Below are 18571 nucleotides of genomic sequence, written 5' to 3' on the forward strand. Positions count from 1 at the left end.
AATTTTTGAAATGTTTGTGACCATTGTTACGTGTCATTCCATTATGTAATTTTTAAAGTTGCCATTGCAGACACACTCTCATCTTGAATAATCCAGACCACGTAATGAACAGGAAACAATTAAACATCACACCATGGATTAGTAAAGTGGCCAACAGCTCAGCAGCATATAAAGATCCCTTGATTGGTACACCAATCCTTGGAGTGGTATGTTGCTGGTATTTTCACCAACATATGGCTGTATGTGCTGCTTGAGAGTTGTATGCCTCTAAAGGACTGTCAGATGAGTACTGCCCCGTGATAAATATGCAAACTGACTTGTTTTCATTCATATTTTAACAGCTACTAAACTCAGACCTGTTCATAGACTGGCTTATTGTTTTAAGAAAATGTTGGAAATTTAGTGTTTCAATTCAATTCTTACACCCATATTTCATCAAGGTCTCAGATCATGCTATTCTACACTTGTGAATGCAGCAGTCTATGTCGTTAAATATCACATGCCACTGATCCAGCCAACACCATACGCCTGATACTGACACACCTTCTGCTTCAGCAGAATATGATGTCCTGCATCGACATACCACTGCTGATGCAAGGGTATAAGCCTAAGGGCAATGACACACCACTACTGATACATTGGTATAAGCCTTCAGGCAACGACATACCACTTCTGATACAGGGGTGTAATCAGAATCAGAATCAGTATACCTTTATTGTCCCACAAATGGGGAAATTTTGTTGCCACAGCAGCAAAAGGACAGCAGTGTTTTAAAAAAAACTATAACAATAGTTGGTTGGTCTGGCTGCCATAAATATCTGTCTTTTTAATGGAAAAATGTACATTGGATGATGAGTAGACATCGGGGTTATTTTCTCACAATCTTAGGATAGTATGAAAAGAGAATGTGTAAATGTAGTGATCACACCTGAAATAGTTAACTGCTGTCAGTGTACAGATGCAGGTTACAATATCTGCCTAAAAGTGGCACTGTTGACATTTGATGACTTGTATTATTTCAGGGCATTAAAAGACACTATACACACAGCTGTCAACATTTATAACAGTCTGAATTATTTTATCAAGCAACTGTTTGAAAATCCATGTATTGGGGTATTTTTCTGATCTATCCTCTGATAATCTGAAATGACAAACTATATGTATTGATAACACTGGATGAAGTTTTGTTTTTTTTATTCCAACATTTGCTTGAGAGTGAAGATATAGCTACACATACATAGGCTGTGTTTCTTTTACTTGTTTGTGAAATGTGTTTACTTTAGTGAAGTACTGAAAAACATAACATACATTAGAGAGTGTAGTCATTATTATTTTCAAAATACTCTCTCCATGACTCATACAACAGAAAGTCATAGTTGGAAGAAAAAAACAACACAACACAACATAGATGAATAATTTAGTTCCAGGACTTCAAAACTATATGACATATAATACAATAGGGAGAGGATTGAGGAAGAACAAGCCCAAAAAACCCACGACTACCAATATTTATAAGCAACTTTACAGAAAAACAAGCCCAAAGTCGCTTATAAGTGGACTTGGCAACTGTGCAGGTGAGCTGTAAACAATTTCATTTCTAAAAGATGTATAATAGTCATCAGTAAACCTGACATCTGGGCTAAAACACACCTAAATTTGGGCTGTCAATGCAAATTTAGTAGACGTCTATTTGAGGATGTTCACATTTAGACCATATTTACCAGAACTTGCAATACTGGCTTTCAAATGGGAAATTAGTGGAAAAAAAATCTTATTTGCACATTGCAAAGGACAAAAGGTAAGGTAGTGCACTTCATACCACAGACCTTTGCTTTGCCGGACAGTCGTGCTCCCTATGTGCCATACAAATCTTACTTGTTAATGAAGTGAGAAGCTGCATAAACATTTCTTTAGCTTGTGCCTTTTTGGCGAGTACAGTCTCTGGCAGTAAGTGTCATTGTTTACAGTGTTTGCACATGCACATTACAGCAGTAAGCGCAACATTTTGTTTTACATTAATGTATAAAACTACTCCCCTTATGTTGTCCGGGAAAGGTCTTGTTGGCTGCACACCACCATTTATAAGTATGTTCGTATCTTCGTATCCGCTGGAGCATGAGTGGTGTGTATGAAGGAAAACAAGCCAGTCATCATTTACGTTATTTTGGCAGTAAGTACATTTCCCCCCATTGTAGCAGTCCACAAACAAGTCGGGATAAAACAACAGGGAATTGAAGGGACAGTCAAGGAGAGAGTTGGACAGAGAGTGCATGCAAACAGGAGGGTGTGTTCCAACTATCGGGGGATCAAACAGTTGCATTAATCAGCTATAATTATGCAACCCTCCAGGGTGATTTTCAATATAAATTATCATTATTATTGTGAATGCTCTGCTTAATAAATGTAACCAAATAATATTTATGATTACAGTTTTAGTGTTCTAAATTGTGCTAGCCCCAGAGCATTGTCCATTGTGCCCCAGGAACTTTTGTTTGGGATATTAGATCTCTTTGAACACCGAGTTTTGCCTTTTGGTCTATCTAATGCCCCAGCAGTTATTATTAACATGATGCATAATATGCCACTCTGGTCAATGTTCCGCAATGGAGAGTTTTTAAGTAATATGTTATTGTGTTCCACTAATAATAATAATAATAATAATAATAATAATAATAATAATAATAATAATAATAATTAGTAAACCTGCCAGCAAGTATTGTTTGGTTGGTTGGCTCAAAGTTTCTGTTATCGATTAGTCAGACTGGCTGTGTTGGCTTGGCTAACATTAGCCATGTTAGCTAAGGCTAGCTCTTAACTTTGAGTAGTTTATAGGCAGAAATGTGGCCATATTACTTGACTATCATGCTTGCCACTGTCTCCACATCTGTCATGCCAGGACCACAGTCAACATCTCTCAGTTACCATAACAATTTCTCTCGGCCAGTGAAAGACGGTGGAGCTTCTTACAGGGAAAAGCGTCATGATGAGAGAGAACAGCTCCTACATCAGAATCAGAGGCATTGATTTCCACCATAAATAAGGGGTATGGATTACAATTAACCAATTTGAATCTAAAATAAGTTTGCAAAGTAAAGTTACAACAACACTGATTCATAGACCTCTGGATCGATCTAAACGTACTGCCAACTGGTTGATGGCCCGATTTTGAAGTTATAAATCAGATGAGTGAAACTGCAGCTGTGCTGGTCAGTGTGAGACTCTTGCAAGATGTGGCACAGAAACTAAAGCAACATGTCCAACAAGGGCAACAATATTTACAATACACTGTCGAATCTAAAATCAAAATTCTATAAGACATTTGGATTTTTATAAGAAGGATGGAAAGTTTGACAAAAAGCAGGCCATTTGTAAGCTCCGTAGAAGAGCATTTAAGTACAGTGGTAGCACGTATCTTAATGTTCACCTGGTGAGACGGCGTGATTAACTTATGCAGATGACAAGGATGATAGTCAAGCTAGCACAAGAAAGATGCAAGAGAGACTAAAGACTTTTGTATTGTATACTAAAGACTACTGTATTCTGTGACTGCTGGTAGTACTGCACACTGTACTGCACAGTCTACTGACAGATGCTGCATAGTGCACAGTGTTAAATTAATCCAACCTTTTAGGTTGTTATTAGTAGTAAACATTTGTCTGATTGTTATCAATACCTCACACTGAGGTATAAGCAGATCAAGATAAAGATATACATAATAGTAAGAAAAATAAATAGGATTCTCTGGTCTTATGAAATATCTGTTTGGGGGTAAGTAATGTCACTTGTATAGAGTTAGCTTATTCTAATGTATGAAAGAAAATGAATGTCTACATGAAACAATGGCTTGTGGAGGTTAGTTGACTGAGGGGTGCTGCTACCTTCCTGTTGTCACGGATGCATCTTCTGTTAAAGTTGGCAAATCCAAGAAGCACTGAAACTGTTTTTGAGATGTGGGTCATTCTACTACAACGTTTATTTTGGTGGGGTCAGGCTGGAGCAGATCCTGTGCAACCACATAGCCCAGCTTTCAGGGACTGGCTACATTTCATGCTGACAGGAGCTGTGCACTCAGTGGTAAATCCCAAGGGGGAGGTCTGTGTATTTATATCAAAAACTACTGATGAAAAACGGTGTTATCTCAAGCCATTGGTCACCAGACACTGAGCTTTTGAATGTAAACTGCAGACCATTCTATCTGCCCAGGGAGTTTAGTTTCCATCACTGCTGTGTATGTTTCCCCAGCGCTGACACTAATGAGGCCATGAGAGTTCTCTACCAGACTATCAGTGAGTTGCAATCTATTCACACTGAGGGATTTTTCATTGTCACTGGGGATTTCAACCAGGTAAACATGAAGTCAGTTCCCCCTCATTTCCACCAGTATGTGGATTGTGCAACTAGGGGAGTAATAATATTAGACTTCAAATCAAATCAAATCAATTTTATTTATATAGCCCAAAATCACAATCACATTGCCTCAGTGGGCCTTACAATCTGTACAGTGAACAACATCCTCCGTCCTTAGACCCTCGATTCGAGTGAGGAAATACTTAACGTGTTGATGGAGAAAAAAAGGGTAAAAAAAAAACAATGGAAGAAACCTCAGGAAGAGCCACAGAGGAGGGATCCCTCTTCCAGGATGGACAGACATGCAATTGATGTCGCGTGTACAGAAAAGAGCAACAAATCACAGTTTACAAGTTACATTAACAGAAAGTCTTGTGGCTTACACCACCATGAAAGATACATTCAGAGCAGGCCCCACCCCTAATTTGGCTCCTCAGACCATCTATCTGTTATGCTAATTCCAGCATATAAGCCCCTGCTGGTCAGAGGAAAACCAACAGTGAGGAAGGCAAGGGTGTGGTCTGAGGGGACTATGGAGGCACTACAGGACTGTTTTGAGTGCACTGACTGGGATATGTTCAAAGCAGCTGCCATTTACAACAATCACATCAACATAGATGAGTATGCCATGTCTGTGTCAGCCTACATCAACAAATGCACAGAGGACGTCAGCGCTAGCAAATCCATCATCACACAGGCCAACCAAAAACCCTGGATGACTGATGAAGTACGTGAAATGCTAAAGGCACGGAACTCAGGCTTCAAGTCTGGTGACAAGCTGGCAGTGAGAACAGCAAGAGCCAAGTTGAACCATGCCATCAGACTAGCAAAGAGTGCTCAGAGTCAAAAAATCCAAGACTTTTTCCATTGAATAACACTGAATAACACTGTTCCCCACCAGGATGAAAAGGCACTCTGCCTTGACATAGCTGAGGTGTGAAAGTCTTTGAGGGGTGTCAACTCATGAAAGGCTTCGGGCCGTGACAACATACCTGGGCAGGTGCTCAGGGAATGTGCAGATCAGCTTGCTTGTGTCCGACGGACATTTTTAACATCTCACTGGATCAAGCCAAAGTCCCATCATGTTTCAAAACTGCCACCATCATCCCAGTGCCAAAGAAGCCTCTAATCACAACTCCCTTAATGACTACCGGCTCGTAGCACTCACTCCTATTATGATGAAGTGCTTTGAAAGACTGGTAAAGGAGCACATCACCTCCATATTCCTTGCCATATTTGACCCCTTCCAGTTTGCCTACCGGCCAAATCACTCCGCTAAGGATGCCATCTCCGCTGCTCTTCACTTCAGCCTTGCACACCTGGAGGTGAAGAACACTCATGTTCAGATGCTGTTCCTGGACTTCAGTTCAGCATTTAATACCATCATTCCACAGCATCTGGTAGACAAAATGGGACCTCTGGGCTTCAGCACCCCCCTGTACCCCTGGCTGCTAAACTCCCTCACTGAAAGTCCATAGTCATTGCAGGTCAGGAGTTGACCAACACCTGGCTGCATGGATCATGGACTTTCTTACCAACAGACCATAGTATGTTAGACTCAAGGATTGTTTCTCAGATGTGGTATTATGCAGTATGGGGGCCCCTCAGGGTATGGTGCTCTCTCTCTTCCTTTTCACCCTCTACATTTGAAGCTTAATTGGCAAAGTTTCAGGAGTAGGACCACACCTCGCTCCAGTGAGATCCCCAGACCCTCGACACAAACAAGTTCCAGGCTTCACTCCCGGTCGAAAAGCTCAACCGAATCAGCCTCCTGATCGCCAGTTTCCTCCATGCCTCATGCTGAACCAAACGTCAACTTCTGTCCCTTCTGGGCCACTTCAGCTTCGCTCTACGCATCATCCCCCAAGGGCGAGCATTTAGATCTCACTTACTATCCATTGCTTCTTCCATCCCATCACTCTTGACTTCCATCTCCCTGGATAGCTCAAGCCATGCCGAACTCCATCTGTGGCTCAACCTCCTCACCAACTGGAACGGAATAACTTTCTTTTATGATGACCAACTGACTCACCCGCACGACATCAATCTGTACACCGACGCTGCTCCCTCTGTCGGTTTTGAGGGTTTCTACAACAGAAGATGGTTTGCTGCAGAATGGACCCCAGAGCTCGCAAACGAATGCCAGGTCGCTTCCTCCGCGCTCTTTGAAATCTACCCCACACTAGCCACTGCCATCTTGTGGGGACATGAATAGTCCCACAAGTCCATTCTCATCTACTCAGACAACCTCGTAGTCATAGACATAATTAAAAAAGGACGCTCCAACTCCACAGCTATCACACCTTTCACACAACGCCTCATCTGGGACTCTGTTACACACCAATATGTTCTCTGCACAGCTCATATTCCTGGTCACGCAAACACCATTGCCGACTCTCTTTCCCGTTTCTCGTTTCAGAAGTTCAGAAGCTTGGCACCTCACGTAGATACCTTTCCAATGCCGGTTCCGCCATATTTATCCCTGACATTCAACTTGTAAATCCAGCGCAAATACCTCTGATAGGTGAATCCCAGAGCTCCATCATCAACACCCTTTCACCCTTAACCCTCTATTCCAACTGGACAGCTTGGAAAAGCTTCCACCACTTCCACGACCTATACAACATAAATTTCCTGTCGTTCAATCTCATCACCTTGACTTTTTTCATCTATTACGCCCATTCCATCATGGCAATCAAAACACACACCATCAAAGCTTACCTTAGTGGTATCAGCTTCTTTTCCAAAGTTAATAACCGGCAGTTCAAGTATGGCCCCCAGCCATCCCCAGATAACTTCACTTCTTAAAGGACTCTAACGCCAAGAGCCAGCCAAAAGCTCTCATCGTCTTCCTCTTACTGCCGACTTGCTGTTATTCTGCCTCCACACCATCTGTTTGTCACATCGCGGTGAGGTTGTCTTGTCTTGGGATCTGTTTCGTGAATTTCATGTTTTATTTTGAAAGTAACTCTCCTCTCGTTTCAGGTCACTTGCCCTTCCTCTTGTGTCCCTGGTCTGACGTCATCCCTAATTCCTGATTGTTTCCACCTGTGTCCCCTTTCCCCATGTGTATAAAGTCTTTGTCTTCCCTTGTCTGCGTCGCCAAAGTATTTCATCTTCCATGTCGTGTACCGAAGCCTTGAACCACAGTCCTGTTCCTCGCCCTTTTAAGTATTGTTCTTGTTTTATTTATCTGAGTTTTGTCCTCTCAAGAAGAGTGAATTTGAGTTTGTATTTTTCTGGTTAAGTTTTGTGTTTGAATTTTGAGATTTCATAGCTTTTCTTTTCTCCTCCTTGTGAGCGATTTTTTGTTGATAAGTTTCATAAGAAAAAGTAGATATTTTTCATAGCCCTTGCGTTTCCTCTTCGGAGAGATTTATTTTGTAATTTTGATAATTAAGTTCATTCCTAGAATAGTGTAGGTTTTCCTCATGCGGGAGCGTTTTTTTGTTACTCTGTGTTTCATGTTGTTTGTCTTGTTTGTCCCTCAGATTTTCATAGCCATTTTGTTATCATTCATTCTGGAGAGATGCAAAAACAGATCAATAAAACTTGACATTATTTCTGCCTATACTGCATCTGAGTCCTCTTTCCTGTCCAAGTCTGACACTGTTCCGAATACGGCACTCCTCGAGTCACCCAAACCCTGAAAGCCATGTTCTTGCTTGCTTTTTTTGGTTTCCTCAGATGCTCCAAATTCACCCCCTCAACCATTCCCTTCAACTCAAGCCATCATGCTTGCATTTCAGACTTGTCTCGCTTTTCAGATGACACCATGGTATTCCACTTAAAGTGAACCTAAACCAATCAATATGGTCCGCCTACAACCGTATTCTTCTTCAAGGTCCAATCACCACTGAATCCTTTCAAAACCCTCACTAACTTCTTGCAATTCCGCAAATCTCAGAGCACAACAATGACGGACCCTCTCTTCATCTCTGAACAGGCCAAGTGGCCACTAGATTCTGGTTCTACCATCACATTCACCATGTGCTGTCATTGTCTGATATTTTACCCTACTCCGGGCACTCCTTCAGAATCGGAGCTGCGACTTCAGCCTCCCATAATGGCATCCCAGAACACTTCATACGTCTCATGGGCCGCTGGTCCTCCCAAAAGTACCACTGCTACATCCGTTCAGATCTCAAAGATCTCAGATCCGCACAATCTCCTCTCAAGTGATTAGAGGTTTTGGGGAGTCCGTCACTACACGGGTGCGGTGGCAGATTCTCTACAAGAATCTCCACAACGCACTTGACGAACTCAAAAGAACCAAGATGTTTTGTTTTCTATTTTGTTATTAATAAATCATTTTGGTGGTGAGGTCCTTGCTATTGAATTGAAGCTTAATTGTCGAATTTTCAGGAGTAGGACCGCACCTCAACAGCGCCAACTTCCTCCGCTTCGCTCTCATATTGTGCACCCGGGGGTTGTAGGAGGGTCATCAACAACTTTGTTCACTAGTATGAATGCAACCACCTGCTAACAAACACCATTAAAACAAAGGAGAGGAGGGGATCAGCTTCCAGATGAAGCCATCACGATCATACCATTGAACATCCAGGGTTGGGTCATAGAGATGGTGGCAAAATACTAATACCTAGGTGGTCACCTTAGCAACAAACTGGACTTGACTAATAACATAGATGACCTGTACAAGAAGAGTTAAAGTCGCCTCTTTCTGCTGAGGAGACTGAGGTCCTTTGGGGTGCAGAAGGCATTACTTAGAGCATTTTATGACACTGTGGTTACATCAGCACTCTTTTATGCAGTGGCTTGCTGGGGAGGTAGCAGCATGGACAGGGACAGGAAGAGACCAAACAAACTGGTTAGGAGGGCCAGAGTGTGCAAAGTTGTCATCAAGGCCAAAGGCAACTCTAAAGAATATAAAACATAAGACATATTCTGGTTTGTTCATCATTTTTTTGTTTACTACATAATTTCATATGTGTTCCTTCATAGTTTTGATGTCTTCAATATTTATCTACAAAGAAAGAAAAAACAGTGAATGAAAAGGTGTGTCCAAACTTTTGACTGGTGTATATATATACACCAATCAGGCATTACATCATGACCACTGACAGGGGAAGACTGCTTCAGAGCATCTCCAAAACAGCAGCTCTTGTGGGGTGTTCCCGGTCTGCTGTGATCAGTATCTATCAAGGAAGGAACAGTGGTGAACCAACAACAGGATCGTGGCTGGCCTCACTGATGCACGAGGACAGTGAAGGCTGGCCCGTTTGGTCCAATCCAACAGAAGAGCAAATTGCTGAAGAAGTTAATGCTGGTTCTGATAGAAAGGTGTCAGAATACACAGTGCATCGCAGTTTGTTGCTTATGGGAGTGCATAGCCACAGACAAGTCAGGGTGCCCATGCTGACCCCTGTACACTGCCGAAAGCGCCAACAATGGGCACGTGAGCATCAGAACTGGACCATGGAGCAATGGAAGAACATGACCTGGTATGATGAAGCACGTTTACTTTTACATCACATGGATAGCTTGTGTAAGCATGTGCGTCGCTTACCTGAAGAACACAAGGCACCAGGATTCACTTTGTGAAAACGGTAAGCTGGTGGAGGCAGTGTGATGCTTTGGGCAGTGTTCTGCTGGGAAACCTTGGGTCCTGTCATCAATGTGGATGTTACTCTGACATGTACCATCTACCTAAGCATTGTTGCAGACCATGAACACCCTTTCATGGAAATGGTATTCACTGATGGCTGTGGCCTCTTTCAGCAGGATAATGCACCCTGCCTCAAAGCAAAAATGGATCAGGAATGGTTTGAGGAGCACAACAATGAGTTTTAGGTGTTGACTTGACCTCTAAATTCCCCTGATCTCAATCCACTCGAGCGTCTATGAGATGTGCTTGACAAACAAGTCCAATCGCTGGAGGCCCCATCTCACAACTTATAGGACTTAAAGGATCTTCTGCTAACATCTTGGTGCCAGATATCACAGCACACCCTCTAGTGGAGTCCATGCCTCAATGAGTCAGGGTTTTTTAGGCTGCAAAAGTGGGACCAACACAATATTAGGCAGGTGGTCATAATGTTATGCCTGAGCAACGTATACACACATAGATATACCTTAACTTACTGAGCATAGTTCAAATTATGCGGCAGTTAAGTCATATTTGTTAGATATCAAATATCAAAGTGTGCTTGCAAGTGGGGCCCCCCCAAAAAAGATTTTTCTAATGTAAAGTATTAATTTATTTTAGCCCCGTCTATTGTCACATTCTCAATGTCACCTGTAATCCACTGTGTGATACACAGAATGGTGAAGCTGATACTGATTTTTGTACTTTGCTTGCTAAAGAAATGTGAAACTGAAAGCAACATGTCAATGATGATTCAATGAATTATGCTCTGTTTGTAGGCTACTAGTGATTTTTATGCATTCACTCACTGAAGTGAGCGAATTGTGTGTAAAAGTTGGAATGAATCACATGGGCAAATACAAAAAATAAAAACACAAGAATGGCACAATTCTCCCCTAAAATTCTTATTATCATATGTAATGAGCTGGGAGCATGGAGGCAGGCAGCACTGAGCTGTGATTGGTAGCCACTATAATATTTTGTTTCCTCATCTTCAAAGGAACAAGCTTTACTCAGCAGCAATCTCTCGGGCTAATGTAAATAATTGAGCATGTGTTGGATAGACAGTCCTAGCAGCATGATCTTACCTGACACAGATTCTTGTCCAAAGTGGGGAAATGGCATGGAGATTATGGACCTCACTCAGAGGCTAATAGGTGTAGTGACAGTGAGAGCAGATGTCTCCAGGTAAGCAGAGGTGCTGTCAGATTGTTGTGGTGTTTAGCAGGCTTTCAGAATAAAACATGCACTTTTAAAGAAAGCAAGGGGATGTGATTTTTAAAAAGTCAGTCAAAGTAATTAATTCATCAGTCTGAAGGCTTATCAGACCACAAAACACTGCATAGTACAGCGGCCTATGATACTGGTGAGGATTCACAAGTGCACTGTTCATGCTTCAGTAGTTCTACCAGAAACATATGCTTACACATAATGCTGCCCAAAACAACCTGAATCACTGTGAGGCTGCACTAACAACAGTCACTTCAAGTCACCTCTGACAACTAGCATGACAATTTGCATTGTGAAGAAATATGAAATCAGCAAATGTATTCCACAACTCTAATGTTTTTAGATCTTGAGTAGAACACAGTAGTCAAGTATATGTGATGTGTCCGCTCTGTGTATTTCATATACTGTTTTGCTTTGCTGGCGTCTTTGATATCTAACCAACAGCGACATCTCAGACTAACTACTTGTTTTGGGTAAACTCCGACAGATATTCTCTTTAGTCTATGGCCCAACAGTTGAATTAGGTCTCCAACCTAACGTTAGAAAAAGTGTTACTAATGAAGAATGAAAACATTTAACAAGCAATTTGGACCAATTAAATGTATATACTAACAAAAAACAAACATTGTGATTAGTTCTGCACTGATTGCATTAGTTGCATAAGTTGAGAAAGTTCACCAACAACACAGAATTTTAGATGTTTCTCATTGTTTTATTAATTTCTTTTGTTAGGGCCCTCATGTTTATTGTTGCAACACTGAGGTGAAATCAGTGTTTTTACACACAGTTTTGCAGTCAGTTTGAACACTGCCTCAATCAAATACAATCTAATCATGGACGTGTTTTATAAAGATGTTACTTATTATTCACAACTTATGTAAGCCTGTTATTATCGAGACAGATTGCTTGTGCTGGTCCTAACTGCAATTAACAGACCACATCACTGTTTTAGCTCCACCATTTACAGCAAAAGTCTGCTATGACATGAAATGTTTCTGTTTGTTACTGCATTTGTTTCTCTTCTTGCTTACACACATCCAAATACACCCAGGAGAATTTAAAAATCTCTGACAGTACAGTTGTACTGTTTGTCCATTGTGGAGATGAACTACTACTGGAAAACTGATACCAGTCAGAACATACACAATGTTGAAAACAGAATACTGGGTTATTATATTTTATACCAGCTATCAGGGACTCCATTAATTCTTACTGATGTTTCATCCTCAAATTGATCTCAATAATAAATGTATTAGAGCTAGGGTTGATAAGTTTGTAATAGTTGTAGAAACCCTCATCAGCGTCCCAACAGCTTTAAAATAAATCATATCCAGTGACAAACAACAGAACATCCAGTCACTGGAGTCTGTAGCCTTATCAGGCCTCTAATGAACACATCCAGTAGTTTAATTTGGCTCAAGTGACAGGCTACCTGCCTGCCTACACACAGTCTGCCTCTACCACAACTCAAGGAGGTTGTATTGCTGGAGCTAGTAGCATAAACATGGCAAAGTGCAAACAAACTTCCCAATAAAACTTCCCAGCCTGTTTACGTTCATTGTGATAATGTTAGGTGTTTGGTCTTACAAATGAAACATGAGGTAACACTAGATGGGTACAGTTAGCAATGACAATGTTCAGCTGCACTTGCAGTTCACAGCCCCTGAGCCTGTAGTTTGGCAGCTAAAAGGCCTTAGGCCTAACAGGAGGACTGCTGCGGTAGTAACAGACTCATCCAGCCAAAAGCATATACCTACAGCCATGAGCAGTAGCTGACGGACCAGGTAGCCTCTTCAGACTGAGGAAGGTTTGTGATGGCTATTTTGTTTGTGTCTGTATGATTGTGGCATTTAACAGAGTTTATTTATGTATTTATTATATTAAAAAAGCTAAAAAGAGCTTGTTGAACGTAGTGGACTAGCTGTTCACATACATCTTACTCCTGGCCAACCAGAGCTAAGGGCCACTCAGTGTTGAGGCTGTTATGTTCAGGTGTTTTTGGAGGAGTTGCTCCAGTGGAAGGCCTGGAGGGTGATGGCTGGCTTGTTTGTGGGGATATTTTCAAAATGTAGCTTTTTGTTTCCGGTCTCTGCAATCTTACAACCCTAACTTTAAATATATTTTTCAAAAAAGAACTAGAACAGAAATACCATTGTTTGGAATCGACTGTTTGAATACTGTGTCAGTAAACCTGATTTGGGAGGAATGCTGTCTTGTGTTACAACAGATGAATACTGTTTTACAGGGTAAAAACAAATGCTTACTTTGTAAGTAAATGCAAAATGTAGTTTTATCATCAATTTAAAAGCAATCATACAGGTCGGGATTTATAAGCTTACAACAACTAGGGTACATGTTAATTTCCCATAGAGATTACCACACAGTAATAAGACAACTTGTCTTTCTTGTCCTCCACAGAAGTGCTAATGGATTCAACAACAGCAACAGCAGAACTGGGCTGGACCATCAACCCATCCCAGGGGGTGAGTTGAACAATCCAAGACACTGAAGAGAATACTGTGAAACATACAGCCAATATACATGTACAAATGTTCTGGTACAATGTGGCAGCAGCAGTGGTGAATTTACCAAGAAATCTGATGTTATGCTTTAAGGAGAAAACTAAATGAGGACCCACAAACTGACACACATGGGAGAACCAAAAGCAAGCTTTAATGAATACAAAGAATAAAATGAACAGAAAAACACTAGAAAGAGGAAGTGAAAAGCTAGACACAACACAAAAGGGCAATATTTTCCAAAACAGGAAAGGAGAGAACATGAACTGGGATCATAACATCTGAAAAAATACACATCCATCTCTTTGATTGATAGTACTTTAACTCAAACTACAAAGAGTCAATCAGTATCTCAGTAGACCAACTTGTACAGATGCTCTGATTATTGTTTTACATTGACATTTAGGGCATTTAGCAGACACTTTAGGTAAAGTCTGTTTACAGATGTGGCTGGATGCCTTTAAAGAATAGATGAATCTGTTGTTGTGAGATGATTAATGGGGTAGTAAAAAAAAAAAAACTGCATACCTTTACAAACCCTAACCCTCCAACCACACAACTATGTAAGCAACTTTACTTTTAACATCTCAAACACCCACTGGCCTCTAAATTAAAGTGACGCTGTACTACCAAGGAAACTCAGTCTTGCATTATTGATGCATTCATGCGTGTTTGTTCACTCTAAACAGCCAGTTTGGACCTCCCAACTGTTAGCTGTAAGCTAGCTATTTTACATGTAACAGCTGCACAGGTTGTACAGTTGTCATGTGTACCATTGAGGTGCAGGGATTGGATTAAGTCGAGCGGACCTTGAGACAATCACTGCCCACAGTATCTTCAAATCATTTTCCAACCCAGCCATGTCAGCTGGGCTAAGGTAGGGAAGGTAGGGGGAAGAGCCAGGCTAAAGGCTAAACCAACCAAGCTTGGACCTAAGGGTTTCCCACTACCCAGCCTCATTATGGCTGATGATCGTATGTTTGATTGAATAAAGAAAAGACTCAAAAACATGAAATCAGAAACAGGTGTGTCTACATCCTTACAGATGCCTGGCTACATCACAACATCCCCAGTCAAGCTATAGCACTTGATGGGCAGATACACTTTTGTTTTTTGACACAGTAAAGAAATTAAAAAATGCATAAAAAGCTGAGAAAAATGTGAAAACGTAACCGTTATTCATTTTAAGATTGGGTGTTCAAGTCCAGCCATGGGCATAATGACTAGCTTATCATATTACAGGCTGACTCCATCAACTGTTTCTCAGGCAGCATTTAATTTGTCCAACAGATCTTTCCTCCGTGTGGAAGTCATTTATATAGATGCTTTGCCCTTTGGTATCATGTAATCCCTGGTTGTTAAAGAACATTTGTTGAATTTTCTAAGATTTACTACAGTTTTCTTCTTACTCTGCAATCCCATAAACAAAATGTTTGTGTCCTCAAGCTCTCCTGCAGGAAATGGATGGAGTAAACATGCAGGAAACTAACCATTTCCTTTAAATTATGTTGTTTTCACATCCACACTCATTTCAGTGAAGCATTTGGAGCTTTCTTCCTGCTGAGGTAGAAGTCTTACATTCCAGTAACTTGGAGAGTACACTCATTGTAAACACTAAATCATCTTTACATTTGGATGCTTTATTGAAATGTGTTTTGCCTCAATTTAAATCAGCAAATTTGCATCCTCCCACTTGTGCCTTCCCATCCACATTGTATGCGGTCATACCCTGTTCCAAATTTGTTATGAGCGAAGATAAAATTGGTTGGTGGTTGGGCATACAAACATACATCCAACTGCCAATCAGGCCCTTTCAATGCCTGAACTTTTCCAAAGGGTAAAGACATAAAGGGAAACTTAAAATTTCAATTGAAATGTAATGTTACACTGGCATCTCCGACTTACAAGTTACAAGGGTGTTGCACCTTCAGGATTTTTACTAGCAAGGACCAGACTGTCAACGAGATGCGTTTAAGGATTTATTAGTGACAAAGGAAAAGAGAAATTGGGGGGGGGGCAGAATACAAGAGCGAAGCAGAGGAGAGGGTCAGGTGGTTATTTATAGAAATGTGGAAGTCGGCGCTGTTGAGGTGTGGTCCTGCTCCTGAAACTTTGCCAATTAAGCTTCAATTTAAGAGGTGTGCTTTTGCACACCTGCAGCCACACACAGCCCCCCAAATTCAACCAGATCCAAGTTCGGTCCATCTCAGATCAGCCATGGCAGCGGAGCTGATAGCTTTCACTCTAGTCTATGTGTGTACTTCCACTGGCTCTGCTGCATTGCTTATCTACTCCGCTGCAGCTCCAGCAGTCCAGACCCTTCTGTAACAGATATGCAAGGCTTTATTTTTGCCTGAATCCGGAGTATGGCACATCAATTCCGGTGAATTCATCACAGAGCAGACAGGAATTCAGACACTGAAACAAAATTGAACTTGCAATAGATTTTTTTAAAAAAAATAAAATACTCTGCGTTGACGCCATCACAAAAATAAACAAAAGTGACAAATCCAAGCAAATCTGCCCTCCTTCTAATCGTTGGGAGTTGAGCACACTAACCCGTTTGTTGCTGTGTGCACAAAGTATTTGTGTTTTTTGTACATTTGTTGTGTGTCACTTCCTCAGTCATTTTGTTTGTTGTCTGTCTTCTAGTGGGAAGAAGTTAGTGGCTATGATGAAAACATGAACACCATCCGAACATACCAGGTGTGCAATGTCTTCGATAGCAGCCAGAACAACTGGGTACGCACAAATTACATCCGTCGCCGTGGAGCTCAGCGCATCCATGTTCAGATGAAGTTTTCAGTACGTGACTGCAGTTCCATACCCAATGTTCCTGGCTCCTGCAAGGAAACTTTCAACCTGTACTACTATGAGTCTGACTCAGACACAGCCACTAAACTGTCCCCACCCTGGATGGAAAACCCCTGGGTGAAAGTGGACACTATAGCTGCTGACGAGAGCTTCTCTCAGGTTGATCTTGGTGGACGTATCATGAAGATCAACAGTGAAGTCCGGAGTTTTGGACCTGTTTCACGCAATGGCTTCTACCTCGCTTTCCAGGATTATGGCGCCTGCATGTCACTCATTGCTGTTCGAGTCTACTACAGGAAATGTCCCCGTGTGATTCAGAATGGTGCTGTCTTTCCTGAGACTCTGTCTGGAGCAGAGAGTACCTCTCTAGTGGCTGCCAGAGGGGTGTGTGTACCCAATGGGGAGGAGGTGGATGTACCCATCAAGCTGTACTGTAACGGGGATGGGGAGTGGATGGTGCCCATTGGACGCTGCATGTGCAAAGCTGGGTATGAGGCATTGGAGAATGGTACAGTCTGCAGAGGTAAGTAGCCCGCCAGTGTTGCTCTACAGTTATTGCTCTACTGTATCTGTGTCTGTTTACTTTTCTTTATTACCTTCTTGTGTCAGAGGCAGTCACTCAGTCAGCTGAAAATGTATTTATACTCACTGAGCAGTTTTAGTCACAGTAGCAGGTAGGGCTAGAATACACCATTTGACTATTCAGATATTCGTGTTTTGGGAAGGTGTTTGTTTTTCAATTTTGGGAATTGGATAGTTTCCGCCTTAACTTATTTGACATTGTGTAGAATAAGAAAGTTGAAGGAATATCAGAGCCTATACCCCATCATAAGCTCACTGATCTAAGGGGTATGTTGATGAGCTGGTCATAGGGAGTTTCCACAGTAGGGTTCCCTCCAGCATGAATTGAAACAGCACGCTGCTGGGTAGAAGCAATTCAGAACCATTTAGAGGCAATATATGAGGGAACTGGTGATGTTTAAATTGACATAATGCTTTCAACTGTGTTTTCTTGTGGAGATGTGATTGTGACTGGATTTGAAGGCTGGCTTTTGCAGGCAGCTGTTGTCCCTTCTTCCAAGCATTCGCTAGGTACACAGCCATGGGTACCAATAGTGCCTTAAATGTTACAGTTTGAAGCAAGATGCAGAATGTTATTACAACAGCTGTGGATTGTTGAGTTGTTGGATGGCAGGATTTTATTTCATTTTTTTACATTTTGTCCACATGACGTTAAACATAACAGACTTTTGTCTTTGTGGATGCACCATAGTGCAAATGACTGTGGATTTGACAAGAAACAAACATAATAGCAGTTTTTATATTGGGCAGCAAGCCAGCAATTTGGCTGTGCTTTTTGCAGCTAGGTCCGGATTTAGACAGCAGGCGGTATATTGGGGGTCTGTTTTGGTCTGCCAATTTAACGCCTCAGAGGGTACATTTTTCTCCATCTCCATAACAAGATACTGGCTCCACCACTGCACCACAGCTGCCTGTTTAGATATTTGAATATATAGTAGAGTAAGGGTTAGTGTTAGGCTTGTTAATAATAAAACAAATGTGGGCATGTAAACTGAATTAAATTGTAGTCTTAGATTGATGCTTTATGCTGGGAACATGTTTTGTAGTTGTTAGTGGGCAGGTATTTAGTGTTGCTAACTTTGAAACTTTCTTGCTAGATTTAATAACTTTGTTTATAAAGAATCTCTGTAGGTGGGGTGATGAGCTCAAACAGAGGTCTTGATGTTCACTATCACTATCCATCGCAATATTCTCCAAAATGTACATGACTGAGTCTACTCAGTGTCTGATTCATCTCTGTTCATGACACTTCGGTTCCAGAGTCTGTACAAACAGCTTACATAAATGTTTTTGAAATTATAGGTAGATTTAGAAGCTTAATGATGAGATGGTACCAGCTTCAAAAACATCACAAATTATGAAGCTACATAAGTAGAGTTAGTTAAATGGGAACTCTGCTAACTTTCAAACAGCTTTATATCACTACAGTGTTGGTTTTATATGCACATGAACAATGTTAAAATGTTAAACTCTC

General features: G+C 41.3%; 1 protein-coding gene across 5 annotated transcripts in view; it reads left to right on the forward strand.

Moving 5' to 3' along the window:
• ephb2a (eph receptor B2a) overlaps positions 1–18571 on the forward strand; it is a 62716-nt gene that overhangs the window by 19984 nt on the left and 24161 nt on the right. For all 5 annotated transcript variants that reach the window (XM_037104040.1, XM_037104042.1, XM_037104041.1 and 2 more), the window contains exons 2-3: positions 13601–13665; positions 16354–17038. In XM_037104040.1, the coding sequence (XP_036959935.1) occupies positions 13601–13665; positions 16354–17038 (750 nt within the window). The remainder of the gene's footprint in view (positions 1–13600; positions 13666–16353; positions 17039–18571) is intronic.

This window comes from Acanthopagrus latus, chromosome 7 (genome assembly GCF_904848185.1).
Source record: "Acanthopagrus latus isolate v.2019 chromosome 7, fAcaLat1.1, whole genome shotgun sequence".
NCBI lineage: Eukaryota > Metazoa > Chordata > Actinopteri > Spariformes > Sparidae > Acanthopagrus > Acanthopagrus latus.